The 23,457-nt window shown below is 42.2% G+C and overlaps 1 protein-coding gene across 5 annotated transcripts in view; it reads right to left on the bottom strand.

The window, feature by feature from the left end:
• ADAMTS9 (ADAM metallopeptidase with thrombospondin type 1 motif 9) overlaps positions 1-23,457 on the bottom strand; it is a 164,128-nt gene that overhangs the window by 89,824 nt on the left and 50,847 nt on the right. For all 5 annotated transcript variants that reach the window (XM_064496342.1, XM_031470683.2, XM_031470686.2 and 2 more), the window contains exons 13-22: positions 20,319-20,500; positions 20,092-20,228; positions 18,465-18,582; positions 18,123-18,218; positions 10,115-10,281; positions 9,781-9,910; positions 9,128-9,254; positions 3,393-3,603; positions 2,745-2,909; positions 790-954 (exon numbers count right to left, since the gene is read on the bottom strand). In XM_064496342.1, coding sequence (XP_064352412.1) covers positions 790-954; positions 2,745-2,909; positions 3,393-3,603; positions 9,128-9,254; positions 9,781-9,910; positions 10,115-10,281; positions 18,123-18,218; positions 18,465-18,582; positions 20,092-20,228; positions 20,319-20,500 — 1,498 coding nt within the window. The remainder of the gene's footprint in view (positions 1-789; positions 955-2,744; positions 2,910-3,392; positions 3,604-9,127; positions 9,255-9,780; positions 9,911-10,114; positions 10,282-18,122; positions 18,219-18,464; positions 18,583-20,091; positions 20,229-20,318; positions 20,501-23,457) is intronic.

Here is a 23,457-nt window from a genome sequence, read left to right as displayed (position 1 = left end):
GGAGGGCTGAAGTTGCTGTGGCTGTGGCTGTGGCTGGACAGGGTGGAGGGAGAGCTGTTCTTAAAGAGATTACGTAAGTGACAGCCAACAGCTGCTTTGCTTCTCTTGGGAACATGGAGTGCTACTTAAATAGTACCCGGAACGCTTTTGCTTCTATATTAGGAAGGACTTGATTCCAAGAGTAGCGGCTTCTCAAATGCAAGCCCAAGGGACACTTTCATGCTCTCCTTCCAGAATGTGACTGTGGAACCTACATTTGGGGGCTTGAAAAAGATCCGTTGAAACAGAGAAGATTCCTGCAACCTTTGATCTAATTAACTCTGTTTGAAGAGTCTGACTTATTTATGAGAGGTGAACTTTAGGAATTGTGACACTGGGAGCCAAAACATCCCTTCCAAATCCCAGTCCAGATCCTCCTGCCAAAGACACTGGCGCTGGATCTCATTCTGTAACAGACCCACAGCCACATGCTAGCAGGTAACATCGTCCAGACACGAGATCTGTTGTGCATTTGTTCAAAGGCGCTTATGCTCAAGCTACAGTTTTAACCCAAGGGCGAAGACACGCACATGGGTCTGTAAAGGGAATAATCAGCTCCAGGAGGGTGAGCGGCAACCCTCAGAAGTGGGGCAGAATGGTTGCAGAATTTCTAGTGTTTAGCGCCATGGAGGTACAGCGCACATGCCACATGCCACGGCAGTTAAATCCCTGCCTCTGGAATGTCCCTCTGCAAGCTTGCTCCAGATAAGAAGGAAAGAATGCAGTTAAGAATTTTATCATTCAAAATACCTGTCCCCAGGGACCCGCCTGCCAGGACGCACATTCTGGCTGCTGACAGGTCTGCATGGAGGCAGGCTTGGTCTCAGGGTCACAAACTCTATCGTTCAATCGATCTTCGCCAAACTGACACCAGACCTGGCGGTGCTTATGCCCCTTTCCGCAGGTGACCAAGCACTGTAACAAAAGGCAAAGGCAGTCAGGGTCATCTTGGAACAATGCAGAGTGGCTCCCGGGGGTTAGTCACTGATTAGCAGGACAGGTGTGCTGTTTCCTATAGCGGTTTCTCTGTCTCATTGCCATCTGTAAATACATCAAGAGTCAAGCTTTCTGCGCATTTGCTCACTCATTCATTCTGTATTTATTCAGTCTCTGGGCCAGTTTCAAGCACAGAATAAACCCAACCCAGCATCATGCTCTGAAATACTGAAAAACAGCATTCGTAGTTTGGTGGTACAGGAGTTAAGGGTGGGGAATTTACAGATCAGACTAACCTGGGTTTTAATCCCAAAGCAATCACCTATGGATACAAAGTCAAGTGGCCTCCCTGTATTTCAATTTTCTCACCTGTACACTGGGGAGTACAATAGTGCCTACTGCCAGGAACTGTGAAAACTAAATGAGAAAAATCCAAGTAAAGTGCTTAGCACACATGCATTTAGTGAGTGTTAAATATAATCATCATTATGATCTTCACTCACTGCAGGAAATTTGAAAAACACAGAAACACATACAAGAGAAAGCTGTAACAATCCAAAAATCTCCCTATGAAGTTAGAGATAATCATTATTAAAATTGTGCTGTGTTCTTCCTGGTCTCTTTAGCTATGGAATGTTGGCTTATACCAAATGTACAGTTTGATTATTTCCCACCTCCATTTTATCAAGTACTTTTGCAAAGTTTTATTACTTAATTGGAGATGATATTTTAGCTAGTATTAGCTATCTAAGTAGAACTTAAACCCAATACCTTCTTTCAACGTCTTTTTTTAATCTAATGCTAGAGTTGATGCTAAGGCCGCCTGTTAACACAGAACGTAAGCACTGGGTTTGCTGTTTGTTTGTCCAGGAGTCAGACACTGTTCATTGTGTGCACTGTTACTTGTCTGCCATTTCAGGGGAATTAATAGTATCCTTTTAATATTCAGATTTCATTTAATGTGGAAAGGAAACAGTTAATGTTGCACTTGTATGGATGAGATCAGGGAACAGATGCAAAAGATGGAGCAGGGAAACACCTCTTCCCCTACATTCCTGACTTGGCCCATAAGTAAAGCAATTTCTGTGTTCCCCTTCCAAGGAAGGTGGAGGGAGGCACCGGCTCGGTGAGAATCTGCCTGGGAGAGTACCAGCACTGTCTATAAAGGCGAAAGAGAAGCTCCACCTTCTTTCCTTTGCTGTGCCATCTGTGTGCTGGGCCATCTGGGCTAAACAATGGGTGCTGGCTTAGGTTTCATCAGGTTAGGGACAAGCAAGACATACATCTTGGATACTCAGCCTGGTCCTTTCTCCTTTTTCCCAAGTTTTCCACCAGCAACTGGGTGGGTAATCAAACAGATCACTCACTGGGGTCTAATTGTCTTATTTCAAAGATAAGGAATCAGGGAATCTCATTTCTGACCTCAGATCTAAGCCAGTGCATCTTCTCTACAATTAACAAAGCCCTGATTTCCTTTATAGCAGCTTAGCCAGGGCTCAAAGAGGAGGGAAGGTGAGGGACTGGAACTTCAAAAGTCACAAACAGCAGCTACTGTGGTGGGTGATCCAGCTAAACCCACTGTGACCCTGAGGGCACCAGTGGACTAGACGTGTCCACTATGACAGACGTAGGGCAGGTGGAAGACTGGAGTTGTTTCCTCAAGGGGAGGTGGGAGAAAGGTACAGCAGGTTCAGCCTGAATAGACCAGGGGAGACTCAGAATTGAGCATCAGAGATGACCTGGGGGAAGTAAAAGCCCTTCCATCTCACCTCTGACCAGTCTCCCGACTTCCACTGTGGACAAGGGAACTCATTGCACCTCTGAACGGTGACTTTCTCTTGATGTGTGCACTTGCTATCATCCAGTACATCATTACGGGTGTTGACACAAATTGCCCTTCTCCTCTGGGTTCCACCATCACAGCTTTTAGAACACTGAAAGGACCGAAAAACGAAATCAAACTGTTGCTGAGTGTCTTATCAAGCATGCACAAGATTGTGGCTAGGCTGACTTGTCGCTTCCAGTCCCTAAGAAATAACCAACCAACAAACCCTAGCTGATTCTAGTTGTTATTTTGGGGGTATCTGTCCATGTTATCAACTTATTTACCAGGCTTATATTGAAGTCAATATTAGCAAACTAGCATAGGATGACAAAATTGGAAACAGCCTGTGGGGTATGAAAAGAGTGATTGGTTGAGTTGTCCCACCACTCCCAATTTTCCACATGCCATACCCATGTCAGACATTACAAATAGATCATGGTACACTTTCCTGCAGTTTTAATGGGGTCAGGCATTATGAATCTATCGTGGTACTCTAAATGAGGTTTTCTCAGTGCAGCCCTGCAGGGAGCCACCATCAACTAATCAGACTTAACGTCCAAGAAAAAGCCTCTCTGAGTGAGAACCAACTTACTTCAGTCCAAGCAGAATAGCGCCAGCCACCCGTGTTACATTCTCCCGAGCATTTTTCCCGGTTGCTTGGTTTGGGGTGACTACTGCAAAAACTGTCATCAATCTTCTCGGTCTTCCCATCTAGCCTGCTGTATTTGGCACAGTAGATGTCTAACGTGCGGTAACCCAAGCCACACTGGGCACTACATTCACTCCTGCTGGCCACGTGCCACCTATACACAAACAACGGGGAGAAACCAAGATTTCTGTTAAACAGGTACGTCTTATCTTGACTCAACTGGTGGAAGAGTTGAGTTCTTTTTTCTCCCTTAACTCAAATACCATGAAACCCCAAAGCCATAGTCAGTTACTGAAATCCAATTTTAAACCAACATATCCATGTATTTTTCATGGCTGCCAATATACATGGAAGTCAGAGTGATAGTCAGAGGTTCTCTCTGTGTGAAGATTCTCCCCTGATACAGTCAATCTGAAATTCAAGCAACCCAAAAGAAAAAAAAAACATTGGAATTCAACGGAGCAAAAAAAGAAATTTTATATTTAAAAGGTTCATGCAACCCAGCATTTCATTTATCAAGTAGGCTGCTTCAACAGAGAACCACTGTTGGAAACACCCCTCTTTAGAAACCTCCTTTATGTGGGTCTGTGCTGGAAAGTGCTCAATGAAAAGTCTGTGAATTAATAAAGGAATGGATAATTTGGACTGTAACTGAATTTCAAGTGTGCGAAACTGCGTGTATTATTATCTGTGAATAAAGTCTGTAAGTTTCTTGAAGACATGAACCATAGTTTGTATAACACAATTACAATAAAAAAGACTAATTTTTTTAGAGCATTTTTAGGTCCACAACAGAATTGAGAGGAAGGTACAGAGATTTCCCATATACCCCGTCTCCACACAAGCACAGACTCCCCATTATCCACATCCGCCTCCGGAGTGGTACCTTTGTTACGACTGATGAGCCTACGATGACACATCATTATCACTCAAAGTCTATAGTTTACATTAGGGCTCACTCTTGGTGTCATATATTCTACAGGTTTAGACATATGTATAGTGAAATGTATCCACCATTATAGTATCATCTGGACCTAAAAATCCTCTGTGCTCCACCTGTTCATCCCTTCTGGCCCCAAGATTATATACTTTTAAAACGAGATCTGAATCTACAAATTTTTGTCAATTTTGTATTCCCTAGTACATATAAGAAGCCTTTCTTGGCACATAGTAGGTGCTCAGTATGTGTTGATAAGTCACATATTGGTTCTTTTAATGCCCCAGCAACGTGGCTCAGTACCTAAAAAAAGAAGGGAAAAAAGCTTAAATTGAACACAACAGTCTAAATAACTGAGCTTAAAATGTGTTTTGTTGATCAAATTCAGCAATCCTCAAAGGATCATTTCTCTATAGTCTTCATTGGAATTTTTCTCTTGATGGTTAATTCTCTTCTGCTCAGAAACTCGGTGGTTTACCAAATACAAATGGCCTAAAGAATTCCTCCGTCTACACTCAGGAAGAAAAGAGGAGTATTAGATACATGCTTATCTTGGAATTTCTCGCAAATGCTCAAAAGTAGGTCAGAGTTGAACTACTTCTACGTTTGGCATGTACAGTGGGCTACCGAGATTTTCTGTTAGAGTGACACAGTATTTGGAGGATTTTGTTCTCACTGGAACATGTTACATGAGAGATTGTAAAACAGTGCTTTATCTCATCCTATCAAAAGTTTAATCTGGGCAAACTCTCACTTCCCCAAGGAAGTGAGGCAAAAAATGTGGACCAATTCAAAACAGGCATCTGGAACTTTCATCTGCCCTTTGAATCTTGGCTACTTTCTCTTGCCTTCATCATCATTTCCTTGTGGAAAGGTTATTTTCCATCCTGGATAAGGGAAGCCAGAGTCCTGCCCCCAGCAAGAAAGTGCACCAGCAGCTTGGGCTGGAAAGTGTACCAGAATTTCCTTGATATTCATACAATCCCCGGAATTCTAGCAGAGAACGTGGAGGAATCCGTGGAAAGGTCATAGCACTGCCTTTGGAAAGTTCTTCTCAAAACCCTTTCACTTACATCATAGCCTCAGCCTGGAAAGTCATCTTGCCTTTAGCGTTTTGAATTCATTTAGGTCACGTCATGTGACAACTGTAATTTGTTACTATATTTCAGAAAAGCGAAGTGTTTGTTAATAAGCTGAAACAGAAAAAACATGTATGTCTCCGTGGGTGTGTGGGGTGTCATGGCATTAAATAATTACTGATTTAAGCAGGCTTCTGTATTGCAGAATGTCTTTTAAAATGTTCATAAGAATTACGAGTCTTCACAGAGTCGAGGAGACAGTAACACTTCTCAAGCATACTGGTTTGCCAGCAATCATTGCTTGGAACTGGTGTGCCACAAAAATGTTTTGGGAAAAACTATTTTACAGTCTAACCAACCAGTAACAATCCTCTCTCCAGTCTTCCAGTTTTACACACAGACACTTGGCAATAATTAGTATAAATCACAATTACAGCGACTGTCAGGTTGACAGAAAGAAGATGGACAGAAAGCCTTCTTTGGGCTCAGTTTCTGTCTTTGTATGTTTTTCACTGAAGAGCTTTATTTTTCCAACAATCTGTGAAGGTCAGTTAGATATGAGTTTGAATGTTGACAAACAAACGTGACCTTCTACTTAATTTCAGACGTGAGCAGGCACCTGTCCAGCTATGAGGCTGTATGAACTAATCCTGAACTCCCCTACTTTTTTTTTCATTTTTAAATTCTTACCCCCTAAGATCTGTCACTTCTCCCACAGACGCTTCTACCAAAAGATACGGCTACAATTCCTTCACTTTCTTTTCTTTCATCAGCCAGACGTGCCATCATCATCCAAGCCTGCTCCCCGAGCTACTGTCCTCCTCCTGTATCAGCAGAGTTTAAATTCTTTTTTTTTAAGTATAAAAAAATAAAGGTGACTTTCTCCAAATGGGGAATTTAAACTAGTACCTGAGACATACCTACTATATGAAAATGCAAAGACTTTAAGCCCTGGCTTTATTTACCGAGGTCTTGCAAAATGATTTTTAATAAAAATCTAATCAGAAAGAACTGCATGCAAATAGAAGCTCTAACACTTATTACCTAAGTGACTCCAGGCAGGACACCTAACCTCCAAGCCTCAGTTTCCTCATCTGTGAAATGGGGAAAAGTCGGATCCACTGCATGGGGCTACTATGGGAATTAAATGAGGCAAGACCTCTGTAGCATTTAACACACAGGGCAGGCACTCAAGAAAAATAGCTGCTATTATTATTTTTAGTGTTATTGTTATAATCACCATCATCCTTGGTGTTTTATTCTCCAAGTTCCAAGTATCATGCAACCCCACATAAACCAATAATACAAAGAGAAAAGAAATCCAGTTGAGATCTTCTATATAATTCTACATAAAAGTCTCACGGTTTCAAGGCTACTTTTCAAGGCAATCCCTTTGTAAAATTTGCCTTAATTTTTGTATTTACGTCTGAAAGCTTCCAAGGCAGGAGAAAATCTGGAGAACATCAGATTAGCCAGCATCATCACAGACTAAACTGCGGCTTATTTTAGAATCTGTTTAAAATGAAATATATTAGTTTCCCAAAGTAACAGTTCAAATATTATCTCTACCCTCAACTTGGTGCTCCTTGGGAAAGCTTTAAACAGTGTTCTTAAAAAAATATATTTTTTTTAATGGTCATGTTCTATTACTTGACTTTCTTTGTACAATACAAACCTGCCTTCCTTGTGATTAAAAAAGTGTGCTTACACTTCAGGCAGGAGTCCCACAATATCTGTATTTACCACCTGAGACCCCACCAACCCCAGTCTGATTCAGCCAGTGGAGAAATAACGTCGAAGGGGATCCAAGTAAGGTAGGAACAGCAATGGGGCAGAAGACTCCTGGGAATTATTCTGTTCACAAAGGAAGAAAAACTACACAGAATGGAGTGAGTATCACTCATCATTGTGACTGAATTAAAAATGAAAACGGTGTTCACCCAGGGTTTAAGACTACAGCCTCATGGGTTAGACAGAGCACATTTGAATCTCATCATATCGCTAACCAGCTGTGACCTTGGTGAATTTGCTTAACTTCTCTCTGCCTCTTTTTGAAGTGGAGATAATATTTATGTCACCGCATTGTTTGAGGAACTAATAGAATATTAATTATATCAGATATATATATATTAATAGGATATTAATGATTTTAATAGAATAGGAATATATATATAGTAAGGTAAGAACTATTAATATAAGCATATTAACAGGATAATATATAACTGTTAAAAATATTTCTTAATAAATGGTCAACTCTATTAATACTTTCAGAATAGTTACCATTCTGAATCAGATTCAAATTATTAATATTAATTAAGTAATACTAGTTAATGATTTATAGTATTATTTTCAGTGATAATCTGTTATAAGGCTAATGTGAAAATGTGACCTTTCCCAATTTATTGAGGTTATGTCTCAAGCAATCTATCCATCAATTCAATGCTTTTCCCCTAAACTTCACTGATTAATTCAGTTCAGCAATTAGCTATTTTTATTGGAAAGATCTTAACTCTAATTTAACTAATTTAACTCCACCGGCTGAAGCAATGGGTTTACATGGACATTACTTAAAACAAGGATTAATACTTGCACTGTAAATGTCTGCCTTTTAATGTCTTTTTTTTTTTTCCCCTTTCTATAACCACTTCTTAGAGAGGAAGTGCAGTGAGTAGAAAGAGACTGGGCTTTGAAGTCAGAGCTTTCTGGTCAGGATTGATAAAAATGTGGCATTTGTGCTACATCACCCCCTCCTTCCATGACAGACATTACTAGCTGATCATAGCACTCCTGTCTTCTCTGAGAGCCTTGAGAGCACCTTATTATCTTTAATCCAGTCCTAGAGGCTGACAATATCACTTGACAGGATTTGGCATGGTGACGTAGAACCTGCAAAATGTTTAAGTATTCACTTTGCTACTTATGAACGACGAAACCTTAAGAAGTTCCCAAACCACTCCATGCTGATAATTTCTCCCCAGTAAAAGAAGGATAAAGCACCAACTCATCTTACTTGCGTTTAACTGACATGCAGACTATACAACGCAACCCCCAGTCTACTGAATACTCAGACATGACACAGTCAACTGCAGGTACATGGAAAAGCTTTCTAATTCTCTACTGACTCATCATTTCTCGTCTCAGATTTCATGCTTTTCTAAAATACAGAATTGTCTGCGTATCTAGACATCTGTATATAGATTTTCTTCTGGTTCCCTCCATGACTCTACCCTAGCACATTGCAACTTTTATGTGCATGAGTTCTTACACCGGGTGAGAAACACTGTGTGTGGATACGGAACATTACAGGTACTTTGATGAATGAGGTTTCCCTCTTTGCTGTTGACTTTCAAACCAAACTTTTGCATCAGATGTGACCCAATCATAATAATACCCATGCAGTGAGTTGTGAGGGTCAACCGAGAAATTTTGGGGGCAAGTGCTTTACTCTATTAGCTACCTTTAATTCTTAGGAGAACAAGAAATTTGCAGGCACATGTCTCAATCAGTTTCAGGGGGATGGAAAATCGGCTAAAGCTTATTTCACTGAAACACAAGGAAGGGGGTCTAAAGACCAGAATCCACACTGGCACCTCACATGCAGAGACTTCCTACAAACCTATCACAACTCAGTACTGAAGACCATGAAGAAACTCGGGCCTCACCTCAGGTCACAGTCCGTGCCACAGGGTTCGGTAATGGGTGCTGGTTGGGGTAGCTGATCACATCTTTGATCAGAAACTGGAAGCTGATCTGATTCCCGGGTGCAAACAGGTTTTCGTTTCCGCTCCCCTGGACAAGGAGGAAAAAAATTATTCAGAGAAAGTAGCCGATTCCATGAACTATTTAGACCAGAGGCTGGCAAACATTCTCTGTAAAGGGTTAGACAGTCAATATTTGTGGTTTTCTGGGCTATGTGAGCTCAATCACAATACCAAACACTCATTATAAGGCAAAAGCAGCCACTTACATATGACATGTGAAAAATGGGCATGGCTGTGTCCCAGTAAAGCTTTATTTATGAAAGCAGGCAACGGGCTGGATTCTAAATCTAGGCCTCTGGAAAGTGAGAGAGCTGATTTTGCTTGGGTTCACATGTGTGCATGAACCTCTTAGGATGAGGAAACCTAACATATTCTGAATCCTGTAAACAGCTCAACTTGCCAGCCCAGAGTGCCCAGACAGATGCAGAGAAGAGAGATCGGAAAATGCATGTAGCTAGAACGGTTTATAGATCGCATGCATTTGGCTGCTTCTTAAAAAAAAAAAAAAAGAAAAAACACCTCAAATCCCTGTAACTCAGCCCAAAAGGAGATACCTTGGCAGGGTTTGCTGCACGCTTGCCAGGGTCCTTGACTGTTCCAGTAAAACTGCTGAGGTTTGTCTTCAATCGGAATATTGAAAGAATAGCGCACGTCAGGGTTGTATAACTTTCCCACCGACAACACCTAGGATGTGACAAAATGGAGAGGATGGTATTTGTTTGTTTGTTTGTTTTATTTTTATTTTTTTCTATAACAACCTCTTAGAGAGGAAGTACAGTGGGGTAGAAAGAGACTGGGCTTTGAAGTCAGAGCTTTCAGATTCCAAGAGTTAGAAAAGGTGATTCCAAGAGTTAGAAGAGGGGCAGGGGCTCATGGCCAAGTTCTCACCTGCAGCAAAAGTTCTTGTTCAATACGATCCGTAGAGTTGATTCTTTCCACTACGTTGTCGGACCCGCTGTACTCTATGATGGCATTCCCAATACGGATTTCCCTTTTGGACATTGTGACAACAAAGTCTCCATTTAGCAAGAATTCACCTTTACTGCTTGATAAAGCTGTAGATGAGACAAGAGAATTCACTGATTTGCTGTCAATGACTACCTGTTTGTAGTCTGAAATAATACTTTGATAGGCAGAGTTAGAGTGCAAAGTATGCGGACTTTTCAGCTGGACAGGTGTGGGCTCAAATCAAGCCTTGCCACTTGCCAGCTATGTGGCCTTGGGAAATCACTTTCCTACTCTCAGTCTTGATTTCCTTATCTCTAAAATGGAGATAAAAACACCTACCCTTCATGGTGACTGTGAAAATTAGCTGACATATAAGCATTCTAATTAGCCTGGGATTTGTGCCACAAACCTCACAATTACAAAATTACAGATGGAAGCAATGAATTGTAGTTACCAGAGGAGAAGGGGTAGGGGAGGGAGGGCAAAACTGGGGAAAGGGGATCAACTTTATGGTCATGGACGTAAACTGAATTTTTCATGGTGCGTGTAATGTAATATATATAGAAGTAGAAGTAGGTGTGTAACATTGTATACCTGAAACTTACACAATATGATAAACCAATGTCACCTCAATTTAAAAAAAGAAAAAAAGTTACAATTTAAAAACACGGACTGATGAACTGAACATTTACAAAATCAGTTCCCAACAAATGACCCTCTCTATTTCATATTAGAATTAGTTGAGCCTACTAGAAGCTTTGCTAATTTTCTCTGTTTAGATAGATGTTGAAATCTGAAAATCCACAGACAATGTGATGCTCAAATCTCACTTTTTCTACTGAAGTAGCCAGCCTCCAAGATAGCCCCAGTGATCTTTGCCTTCTGATCTGCACACCTGGTGTCGTCCCCTCCCACACTGATTGTGTAATCACTCCAATATGACAGAAATGACGGAGTGTGACTTCCAAGGCCAGGCCAAAGGCATTATGGCTCCACCTTGCTCTTCCCTGAATCTCTGGCTTTGGGAGAAGTCAGCTGCCATGCGGTCAGGATGCTCAAGCAGCCCATTATGAGGCCTCCTGCAAACAGAATGAGGAACCCAAGGCTTCTGCCAATGGCATCTAATGAGGCATCTGGTAAGTGGATCTCCTAGCCCCGGTCACGCATTCGGATAGCATCACAACCCTCACTTAAGTCTCAACAGCCACCTCATCAGAGACCTCAGAAACACCCAGCCATGCTGCTCCCAGATTCCTGACACACAGAAACTGGGATGGAGGATACACTTGTTGTTCTAAACCACTGTATCTTGAGATAATTTGTTACATAGTAAAACCTACCCAGATCATTCTTTTTTTTTTAATTTTTTTAAATTTATTTTATTATTTTTGGGGGGAGGAGGGAGGTAATTAGATTTATTTATTTATCTATTTTCAGAAGAAGTTCTGGGGATTGAACCCAGGACCTTGTGCATGGTAAGCATGCACTCTACCACTTGAGCTATACCCACCCTCCCATCATTCTTTTTAAAACACCCTCCTGCTGGCAGCACAGGCTCTATGCTCCCTATCCCATTTCCTACCTTAATTTTTCTCTATAGTGCTTTGTTTATGCTCTCTCTCCCCAAACAAGAATGCAAGCATGGATTTTTCTCAGACTGTTTTATTCACAGCTGTATCTCAGCTTCTGAAAGAGAGCATGCTAGGGTGCTCAATATACAGTATTCTTGAGGGGGAAGAATGAATCAATCTATTGCAAACCTTGCAAAAGATGAATCAGTCAAGCTGAGAAAGTAATGCTGGGGAACTGCTTGAGTTAAGAGCCAAAATACCAGCCAACTGAGTGCATGACATAACAGAGCTGGATCAGTTAGAAATTTAAGAAAAGGAAAGAAAATGGACAAAGAAGATGAGATGACAGCTGCTTCAGAAGGAATAATTTATTTATCCAAGTGTCAGGAGAGACTACTGGGGAAGTGAATAAAACCCCAGGAAGCTTTAAAAAAATGACTCTTTTTCAGATTTTAGCATTAAATCCAAACTTTAAGCAAAGAATGTATGACTCTGCAATCATATAACTTGAAAGGGAAACTTAGGCAGAAATATTTATCAATTGCTTTATTTTCCATTCTAAAAACCCACATGACAGAAATGAAAACATAATTTTGTTGAACATAACAAAAAATACAATTTACTTTCATACTCTTTGATCAGTTTCTCAAGAAAAAATTCTAATCAGGTTTTTCCTCCCTAGTACGTACTATAAAATTGGGGCTTAATTTTAAGTACTACCTTTTTTTTTTCCCCAGTTCAACTGTTCCTTGAATAATGAATTCTCCCACATACTGAATGTGACATGTAGCAGGTACTCGAGAAAGTGGAGATATTAAACATTTGAGCCCTGCACAAAACACTAGAAAGGGGCCCCTTACCTTTTATAAGTTGTGCACGGTGAGCAAATCTCAGCAGGGATGGAACCCTTGAACTGTACAGGCCATATATTTAGGTGAAAAGGAACATGGAAAAGTAATGGAGGGTTGGCAAACAGATTTCATCCCGGACAGCAAGGTCAATCATTCGGTACCAGCTGCTCAAGAAACTACGCAGAGCAGGATTCACTGACAGCATCATGACAGCATCATTCTAATGACATCTGTCTTGGCTGTGGGATAAGGAGCAGCCAAGTTATATTAAATATTTGCCAGATTCTAACCTTTCAAGGATGCCGGTGATGCACTGTCTTTCATCATGCAGATCAAGGGCAATGTGTATACAGAAGAGGGTTAGAGGATTGAGGGAGAGTAGGTATCATACCCTTACGTGCAGATTGATGAGGGCTGCAATGAACTCTGAATATTCTCAGCGCCTCAGTGCAGCCAGGTCCTTGTTTTTTTGGACGTGGGAACCTCACAGAGTTCACTCAGTTGAACACTATACTAATACAAGGGCTACTCTATGCAGGATCAGGAATCAACTGCAACAAATTTGGTCCCTAAACCAGTCCTTCGCCTACCAAAATTCCTACCCATGTACGCCCCATCTTGGCCCTAAGGGAAGAGTAAGATGCTTTCGTCTGACATGGTGGGGAAGAAAGTAGTAACACAGGAAAAAAACCTTTTAAAAAAAGATGATCTTAAAAAAAAAAAAAGGCAGTCCAAAAGTTTGGCTGCTTCTTCCTGACTCAAAATCTTTTGGTAGCCCCTACTTACCTATAGAATATGGTTCAAACTCCTTAGCAGAACCTTCCTGTATCTTTACAAATCTTACCTTATCTTCCCAGCATCACCATTCACTCCTACCAATAAACCTCAATTTTCAGTCATGTTTAGCCCCAGGTTAGGTATACATTTTTCTACATGGAGGCTGTAAAGTGAAGTAAAGACTTTAATCCTTCCCACTTTCTGTTTGTGTGACCTTGGGTAAGTTACTCAACCTCTCTAAGCCTCAGTTTCTTCCTCTGTATGATGGGTTTCTTATAAGATTGTATGAACATTAAACAAAATAGTGCATGTAGGATTCAGTAGCTGGCAGATCAAAATGCCTTCAAATGTACCGTCTCCTTATCAAATTTTTATAGATGCTTAATTTATGGATGAGAAAAGAATGCTTCGACATTATTCACTTTCCTGAGGCCAGGTAGCTTCTAATCATGGAAGTCTGTCTCCAGAGCCTGATAATCCCTAAAGGTTTCCAAGAAGGAGATCAACAAATATCCATTAAATGAGCGAATGAATTCAGGCATCCTTTCTTTATCTTATGTCCAAATTGAAACCAAGTATGTTTAGCTACAGATTTTTAAAAATTTAAGTTGTTCATTTTGCTAGACGGTGTGAGCCTCCTTAAGTAAAGTGAACATTAAAAAAACGCACAAAGAAAGATCCCAGCCCATAGTAGGTGCTCAACCAATGTCAAAAGAAGGAGTGATCGACTGAACCTGACGTTCATGACAAGCCAAATAACTGTTTCCCCATCAGTATAAACCTCTGACAACCTCACCTCCCCTGCAGCTCCTGCATTGTGAGATCCACCAGCCATGCAAGATGCAGGAGTTTCGATAGGTCACTGGTTGGAGATGGGGGCTGTCTGCGTGGCCTAGGGAGGCTGCCTCCTAAGGTGGGTCTGACTTACATAGCGAAGGCAAGATAGGCTGCCGAAAGAACTACCCAGTTCCTTCAGGTGAAGCTGCATGCTAGCTACCCAGCTGATGCTCCACTAAACGGAGGGAAATGAGATGTCACAAGGCTAGTTCTGTAAATTAAGCGATAATCCAGCTCTGTTCATATTCAAAGAGCAACCGTCTCTTCTCGGTGCTTTCTGGGGCTCCTTTCCAATATCTCCAGGTTTCCTCTCATGCCCATGCTGATGCGGGAGCATTTCACCCTTCACTGCCTGCCCCTTATCCCAGTAGAGGGTGAGCAGGAAATGAGATAGGAGTCATCAGGTGGAATGAAGTTCCTGCTCTATCTTGAACTGAATCGATTCCTGTCTTCCCCCTGCCACCATTAATCAAGGACTAAGTGTCCTGGAGACAAATAAGCACCAAGGAAATGGCTACTTTTCCTCCAAAAGAAATGCGGACACCGTGGCACTGGGTGCAACTTGGCTTTAACCCGACAGGAGGGAGGGGTCTATGTTGAAAGGACGACCTTTGACAGGGAGACTTTCTGCCTCGGTACCTTGTGAAACAAATAGTTTCCTGAAGACAACAGTCTACTGCCCAACCTCCCACTAATGCGATTAGGGAGCTAATTTCCTGGGTTGGTTTCCCCCCCATTTCACCCATCAGAGCTCGGTTGTTACAAAGGCCCTCTCTCCTGGAAATTGCTCCTTCACCAACACATGCGAAAAGACTATGGCTTGATTGACCTTGAAAGAAAAAGGAGGGATAAGAATGAAGACTGCTTAGCAACCAAACAGCTGTGACTGGACTCAAGCAAGACTCCACAGTGGGTTTTAAAACCTTCTTAGAGCATTTGCTGCACCTTCCTTCAGGCCAAGAGTAAACATTTACACACACCAGATTTGATGACAACATCATATTCTACCTAACTTGTTAAGAAAACCACTGTAACGTTCAAAGACTCTGAGGTCTTGACCTTCACACTCAGTGAACTGTGACTGCCATCTTTGCTTACACTTTTCATTTGCTTCCAGAGAGACCTTTTTATTTTTTTGTCGACAGGTGACTTTTCCATAATATTCCATGAAAAAGCCATGGCTACCTCGGACTGCCTGTCCCAGATGATAAATCTTCTCTAATTCTGCTTTCATTCTTTATAAAGAGATTAAGAAACCTCCAGTGAGAAATCTAAGGTTCTCAGAAGGCCCTCCCCAATTCAGGCACCTGACCTGGTTGATGAAGGTGAATTGAACTCAGGCTATTACTTGGAGGGAGATTCTTTTTCCAAGAAGGAGAAGAACAGTGGAGAATCCTCCTTTTCGAGGAGAAGAAATGAGCAGCTCACCGTGGCTTTTGGCTTTCAGGAAATTAACCAATAAAGGAGGCTGCACGCAATGCTGCTGGACTTAATTAGGAAGTAGTAGGAAGGCCACGGCAGTCACAGGCTCAAATTTATAACCCAGTGCATGAAGGAAAATGACCCATTTTGTACAGTGGTGGAAAAAGAAATGTGGGATTCCCCCAAAATTGTCTGAAAAGGGTCCCCAAGAATTTTGTTAATTGTTTTATAAAGTCACCACTCATTTGGATCTCTAGGGTGGGGGAAAGCTGATGCAACCACTGAGAATTGATTCCAAGTAAGCCTTTAGCATCTTCAAAAGAAGGGATGATTCTGCATATGTCCATGGTAATCCCAACCTCCATTAAGCGCATGGTAGATATCCAGTAAAGACAGCATAAGGAATGGTTATTCAACAATTCAGCCATCATGTACATAGACACATCGTGTGAAGGCTTTATATCAGGAGTTCAAGATATAAAGACACAGCTTCTGACCCTAAACCATCAGTGGTCACCCAGATAACTCAGAAACAAGTTTCATCTCAGCTGAGGGAGACTCCATCCTTTCAGTTGCCCAGGTCAAAACCATGGAGTCACCCTAGACTCCTGTCTTTCCTTCACACACCATTTCCAACCCATCAACTAATCACAATGGCTCCACCTTCAAGAGATACACAGAATTTGACTATGTCCTGCCAACTCCAATGCTCCCATGTGGGGCCAAGCTGCCAGCATCTCTCTCTTGGATTATTGCAGTAACTTCCTAACCGGTCTTCCTGCTTCTACCCTGTACCCTACCCTCTGACCCCATCTATTCCCAGCATAACAGCCAGAGTACTCTTTTGAAAATATAAATACGATTATATCATTTTATTTCTTGGTTCAGAGCCTCCAGGAGCTCCCCTTGCCTCTCAGAAGAGTTCAAGTCCTTCCAATGGTTGCATGGCCATACGATCTGGTCCTGATACCTGTTTAACCTCATCTAGGACTCTCCTCTGTGTTACTCAGCTCCAGCCACACTGGCCTCCCTTTATCTTTGGAATAATCCAGACATATTCTTCTTTCAAGGATTTTGCACTGGCTTTTCCCTCTGCCTGGAATGTTCTTTTCCCAGATATCTGCTATCTCTTGCTATAATTCAAGCATTTCAACACCCCCCCCAACTCAGTACCCCACTTTCCTTTATGCTGCTCTATTTTCTGTTTTTACTTATCATCTTCTAACAGTATACAGCTTGCTTATCCATTATGTTACTGTTTATTGTCAATCCCTTCCTGCTAAAAAAAAAAAAAAAAGGAAGTTCTAAGAAGATAGTGATTAAAAAATTTTTTTGTGTGTGTTCTGTTCTGTTCTAGGACAGTGCCTGGCACATATTAAATAAGTGGCTGGCTGAGTGAAGGATGAGATATGCAGAAAATGCTACAACAGAGTCGTGTGTAAACATCACACTGGATTAGCACACGTGGCTAAAATATCACTGCCTACCTAGGAAGGATTTCACACAGACCTTCCAAAACACAGACAGAGGTTCTAATTCAACTCAACATGTCCAGATGTTTGGGGTAAGCCTCTATAGAGGCCATATTCATATGGATAAATAGAGTCCATGCCCAGACATTATAAAAAAGTCCACTCAATTTCTCTTAAAAATTGACTGCCCAGCAAGACTGCCTTGATTTCTTCCAGATCTAAGGGCAAGTCATGCTCCTTTTCATGGCAAGGAAGAGTCTGGTTGTGCAAGGTGATCAGCTGAATCCCTTTCTTTCATTACTGTAGTCCTCCATGTCCTTCTTTTAATTAAAAATGGTTGGGTGAATTTCCTAATCACTTATAGAACTTGACAGAATGATAAAGTGAAGTGCGACTGGGCTGAGCACACAGGTGAAAATGACCACGGGGTTGTTGGTGAGTTGTGGCTTGGAAACAGGAAGAGATATGAATTAATCATGTGCTTGGGCACGGTGAATGATGGAAAATCTACAAAGTAATCACATGGGCCGTATCAGCAATGATGTGAGAAAAATACTGCCACTAGAGAACCTTTTGGAATGACCAGGCATAATGCAACACTGAATACTGAATACATCCATCTGCTATTGGTTAAGACAAGTCGTACCTCTCCTAAAACATTTGCATGTCAGTTACCCCAAGGACAGATCTTTAAAAAAGACTCAAAGAAAGCAATGATTTTATACTAAACTTACAAGGCAAGTAAGTACTTTCAAAATGTGATTTGGGGCCTTTTTATTTTCTAACACCCAGAGTCAGTCCCTTGATATTGACTAGTATAACTATCTGACTCTTAAATCAATACCCTAAGGGTGTAGTGGACGAGGGAGAAATAAAATAATGAGTTTTAATATCAACTTCTTTCTTAAATACATGACATCTGAAAACTCTCCACGTGTGGTAGGAGGAAGGAAGCAGCAACTGCTAACTGCTCCAGAGAACCAGAATTCCTGCAAAGGGCAGGGGTTGCCCATCTCACCTAAGTAGTTATCATCCTCGGATTTCCCTGAGAAACTGTGCTGCCGCACATCGATATTGGTAGCACCAGCTGGGATTCGGACCACGATATTGTAACCTGAAAAGAATTGAGCAGAAATTGAGTATTCCACAGGATGGTTCACTTTCTCTAAGCATGGAGTATACAGTGGTAACAAAGGAATATTATTCTTACATCTTAGGTGCCCTATAAACCAGATGAGTAATGTACCTTAACAAGACTGATTTTACCCTTGGCATTAGTACTTTTATGTATTACATGTGGTTAACAGTGTTGACACTTTGATGGTGTTCCTTCTCACGGTTCTTAGGAACAAATTCTTACCATAATGTACTGTATTAAATGTTCCTGCCACTGTTTTGCACGAAGAATTATCGCCACCACAAACCCCACATTTATCTCTCCGGGCTTTGGAGTTTAAAACATGATCGCATCCAGCTTGCTTTAAAAAAAAAAAGTTGAAATGAATGGTAAGTAACATAGAGATGACAAAATGATCAGTAATGTTTTTTTCTGGGATGAGGCATTCAAAATGACAAGAAAGCTAAGTTTCTTTAAACCTGCAAGGGTTGGGAACTCAAATTGTCTTCAGCCTTGCTATAGGACAATGTGGTCCTTGGACTAGCAGCCATGGGCATCCCTGATGCTGTCGAGAATGCAGAATCTCAGGTCTCACCCAGATATAATGAGTCAGAGTAGATTTCCATGCATGTTAATATGACCCTTAAGCACTTCATCTCCTGATTAAAGCTTGAGAAGCACTAGTCTACGAATAAGTGGAGCACATGAGAAAAGCAGCTCAGGAATAAAACATTTTCAAAAGGAGTGATTAAGGACAGTATCCCATAAAAGAGCTCACACCCCATCTTAAGGGAGCAGTCGCCGTCCATTCCGGAGTACTGATGCCACGCAGAAGTAGCAGCCCAGTGTTGACATTTCCCAATATGTCAAGAGGAACTGGAATATTTGATTTTATGTGAAATCCCCCATGTTTAAATACTGGCTATAAAAGGACAAAGCACAGCTGCATGCTGCCAGTCTGAGGCCTCAGGCTCCAAGTGGCCTCTTCAGTTCCTTCCCGTCGTAATGCAATGCAGCAGTGGAGAACGAGGTCTGAAAAGGACTCCAGCAACCACCAGAAGACCCGGAGGACAGAGTTCACATGCCCGTCCATTTGGTTCCTTTGAAGGAACTGGGCTTTGAGGAGAAACTCAATGTTTTGCCAGAGGATAGAATCTCAAGGAAGTCTGCACTGTTGCTGTGGGTCAGGATGTAGGGAAAACGCATAAGCGCTCTTCAGTCAAATCCTATTCACGAGGAGCTCCCCTGTGTGCCTCGGACTGTGCGCAAGGAACAAATACACCATCTCAGAGCCTGGCTGCCTTAGGACTGATTTCTGAGTGGTAAGAGCAGGGCAATGGTAGCCAGCCCTCGGGAAATCAGGGCTCTGATGCTTTGGCATCTGCCAGAAGCATCTCGATTTCCCTCCCAAGAATAATTTGCAGGTATGTCTCTGGTAGAAGTTACCATGCTTCTAATCAGAAAGAGAAGTCTGAGCGAGGCCAGCTTTTCCACACAGCATCCTTTTGGAGCAGAGCTATTCAATCTACAAAACTTGCTGTCAGAAAGCTTTTAGGTTTAACCTTAAGCACTGTGGCTAAGGTCAAGAAGTATGTATGTGTGTCAATTACTATAATCGATCTTCACAGGGAGGCTCTGTGTAGACCCCCAGAGAGGCCGAGAATGTCAGAAAAACCCAGGGCAGTAGTTCTCAAACTTGGGCACGCATCAGAATTAGGTGGTGCTGATGCTGGTCTGGGGGCCCTGCTTTGAGAGCCGCTGCCCTGGAGACAGGGCACGGGTACCAGCAGCTGCTATTCTGTCAAGGAAGTCACACTTCACAGCTTGGCAGCAAGACAACACGGTGAAGAAAATGCCATCTGGGACTTACCCGGCAAAGGCCTTGGACACAGATGTCATTGGTGTCCTGGCCACACGGAGTTCCATCTACCACTCTGTCACGGAGCTGATAGTAGGCTGTGTTCCCCGCCACCCTGCAGAAGAGCTTGCACCGGTCTTTCATCAAAACTAGGCAGGACAAAGACGATGCAAGGTGACTTTCATGCCTGGACCCCACACCACCCTGCCAACCGTGGGTCCCTCCCTGGACGCACTTACTTCCACTGTACTTTGGGACCCAGCGCACGTTCGGAAGCAGACCGTTGATGTTGAAATGCTTCCCATCAAAGTGAGCACACTGCTCGTCTCGGAAGTCTCGCTTCTGCTTGAGACACGGCTCCGTGTTGCAGGACTTAAACTTCATCCGACGCCCTACACAGTACTTCCCACCATTTTTTGGCCTAAGAAAAGGTAAAGAACACACCCACTATATTATAATGTATTTCTCCCAGCACCACTCTCCTGTCTGTGGCTTCCTGTCTTTGAGGGAAGCAAACATGAAGAGGTCAATGACAGAGGCCAGGGAGAGGGCTCTGAAATCCGTGTCTGCACGCCGCCTTCACCACCCGTAACTATATAACCTTGGGCCAGTCACTGACCCTCCACGAGCCTCAATCCTTCCATCTGTAAAATGGGAAGGCCCCTCCTGATAAGGCTGTTTTGAGGATAAAATGTGACAGCATCTAATTTAAAGTTTGAAAAACAAAGCCTGGGATCTATTAAGCCATTTTCTGTCTTCTTTCTCCCAAACACTCACAGTCGTTCAATTTTCAAAACATAGAAGGTGAACGGTCCAGATGAGTAGATAAGTATTCTGAACAAATTCTGTCTACCGTCTGTACTGTGATATGCTCAAGGGATACCATCTTAACTCTAGCGCCACTCCATCTCCAATTATTTCTGTCTCACTTCTGTGTCTCTCTCCCTGCACAACTATTGATTTTGTTTGTTTTGTTTTACAAATAAAACAGAATAAGATGTGCTCATATTTTGACAAACTTAATAGGAGAAGCAGGGAGAGACTGTGCTTGTTTCATTAACTTTTATGTGACAAGAGCACGGAGTATGCCGTGCAAAGCATCATGGTGCAAATTTAATCTCAGCAGGCAACCCTGTCTATGTATTTTCCAGATGTGACCCAGAGAGTCAGTTTCACAGCCCATCTCCCAGCAGTCAACGGCTTGCCAAAAGCATCATGGAAACGGGAGGATCACAGAATCAGAGGACGTCGGGCTCACCCCACCAGGGCTGCAGCACCTCAGATTTCACAGCTACTTCAGGGCACCTCTCCAACTGAAAGATTTCCCCCTTTCGTTCTTTAGAATGAGCCCTTGAGAGTACTTGGGACCACAGGAAGTGTTTTTTGTTTTGTTTTGTTCAGGGTTTGGGGGAATGGGAAATACATCCATGCCCATACAACACAGGATGAGGAGCAGTCTAGCAGAGCAGTTAAGGCTCTGGAGTTGAATCTGGGTTCCTACCTTGGCCCCATCCTCACTGTGTGTCTTCACACAAAGTTCTTAGCCTCTCAGAGCTTCAGTTGCCTTCTTCTCTAAAATGTTAGCTAATATGATGTTATGCGTCAGCACAACCCAACCTAATCTGATCCGACTCAGCAGACTGTTGTGAGTACCAAACCTGAGCTACGATGCGGCGTGTACTGTGAGGTGGGACTCAATGGTACTCAGGAAGGGCTGCCTGACCAAGATGCTGTCGTAAACATGCTCTCTCTATCTCTCTATCAAAGATTTGCAGGGTAGGGTAAGAGCGTGGGCTCTGTAGTGAGAAGGTGGTGTGAGTTGCCCGGCCGCCCTGAGCTTCATCCTGCACGTGTAAACAGAGATGGCACTGTGCACCTGAAAGGCTTGTTATAAACAAGGAGCTTAGCATGGAGTCCGATAAATACTCATTTTAGTTATCACGAAGAAGCCTGCATCTAGGGATAAAAAACGGCACATAACCCAGCAGGACTTCTGTCCAATAGTCTCCCCATGAAGCCCGTGATTTATATCTGCCTTGTGTGCCTGACTTGCCAAAACTCACTCGTATCTTTCCAAAGGGTAGGGCAGATGAGGTACTTTTATACCAAGGGACAGAGGTTCAGAGAAGTTAAGGACTCTGCCCACGGTAGCATGGCTAATAAAAGAGCAGAGACGGGACTAGAATTCAAGCTTCCCAACTAACTATAGCAGATCCATTAGGTCACTGACCTGTTGCCTACAAGTGACTCATATTTCTTTCTCTTCGAAAATAAAAATTTTTCTGAGCGGATTTTTTTTTTGTTTGGTTCTCTTATACAAAGAATCTTAACTGACTTTTGAAATTGATCAAGTGTAGCAGTTCCTCGGGCAGCAAACGGTTAATAACTTGCAGGTGGCTTCCTTCCACATGGTAACAGATTCCCCCTTTGTTTGCTTTCACTACTATTAGATGGCAAAGAGCATTTTGTGATTTATTTTTATAAATGACATTAAAGAAAAAAAACGACACATAGAAAGCACTCCATGTAAGAGGCAATAGTGCTGAAGGTTATAGATCTGGACTCACGAAACAGAGGGTCTGAATCCCAGCCCTGCCTCTTTAATCACGGTGCAATTTTAGGCAAATCACTTAATCTCTCTAAGCCTCAGCTTCCCTATCTGTTAAAGGGAGATGATGCTAATACCTACTTCACAGGACTGACTGAAGGCTAATGAGTTAATAGATTTCAAAGCACCTGAACAAGGCCAGCCACACAGTAAATGTTTAGCTATTACAAAGGTCTGCAAATGACAGCTCGTAGGCCAAATCCAGCCTACTGCCTGTTTTCATGTGGCTAGTGAGCTAAGAATGGCTTTCATATTCTGAAACAATTTAAAAATAAAAAAGAATACTTTGAGACACATAAGAATTACATGAAATTCAAATTTCCATGTCCATACATAAAATTCTGTTGGAATACAGCCACACTCACTTTTTATATGTTGGCTATTTACATCTCTCACTGTATCAGAAAAGTTTAATAGCAGGGACAGACATCCTATGATCCGTAAAATCTAAAATATTTATTATCTGGCTTTTTATGGAAGACGTCTGCTGAGTCCTGAGCTCCTCTAGAATACAAGGCACCATGTCACTTTCCAAACTCCATCAGTGACTGTGCACATCAGTGACTCTGTGAGACAGGCAGTGGCATCTTTGATTCTCAATCTCATCCTTGTTTTAACTGGGCTCAGAAAAGGTTAAGTAACCTGGCAAGGTCACATGCTGGTTAAATGAGATATGCTGGCTGAGACACCAAGCCAGGTCTCCCTGACTTGGCCTCTCTCCCATGCTGCCTCTGTCGAGACAGGTCTCTTTCCATTTCAAAACTCATTCT

This window comes from Camelus dromedarius, chromosome 17 (genome assembly GCF_036321535.1).
Source record: "Camelus dromedarius isolate mCamDro1 chromosome 17, mCamDro1.pat, whole genome shotgun sequence".
NCBI lineage: Eukaryota > Metazoa > Chordata > Mammalia > Artiodactyla > Camelidae > Camelus > Camelus dromedarius.
The sequence above is the reverse complement of the archived record's forward strand: the minus strand, read 5'-3'. Positions and strand labels throughout refer to the sequence as shown.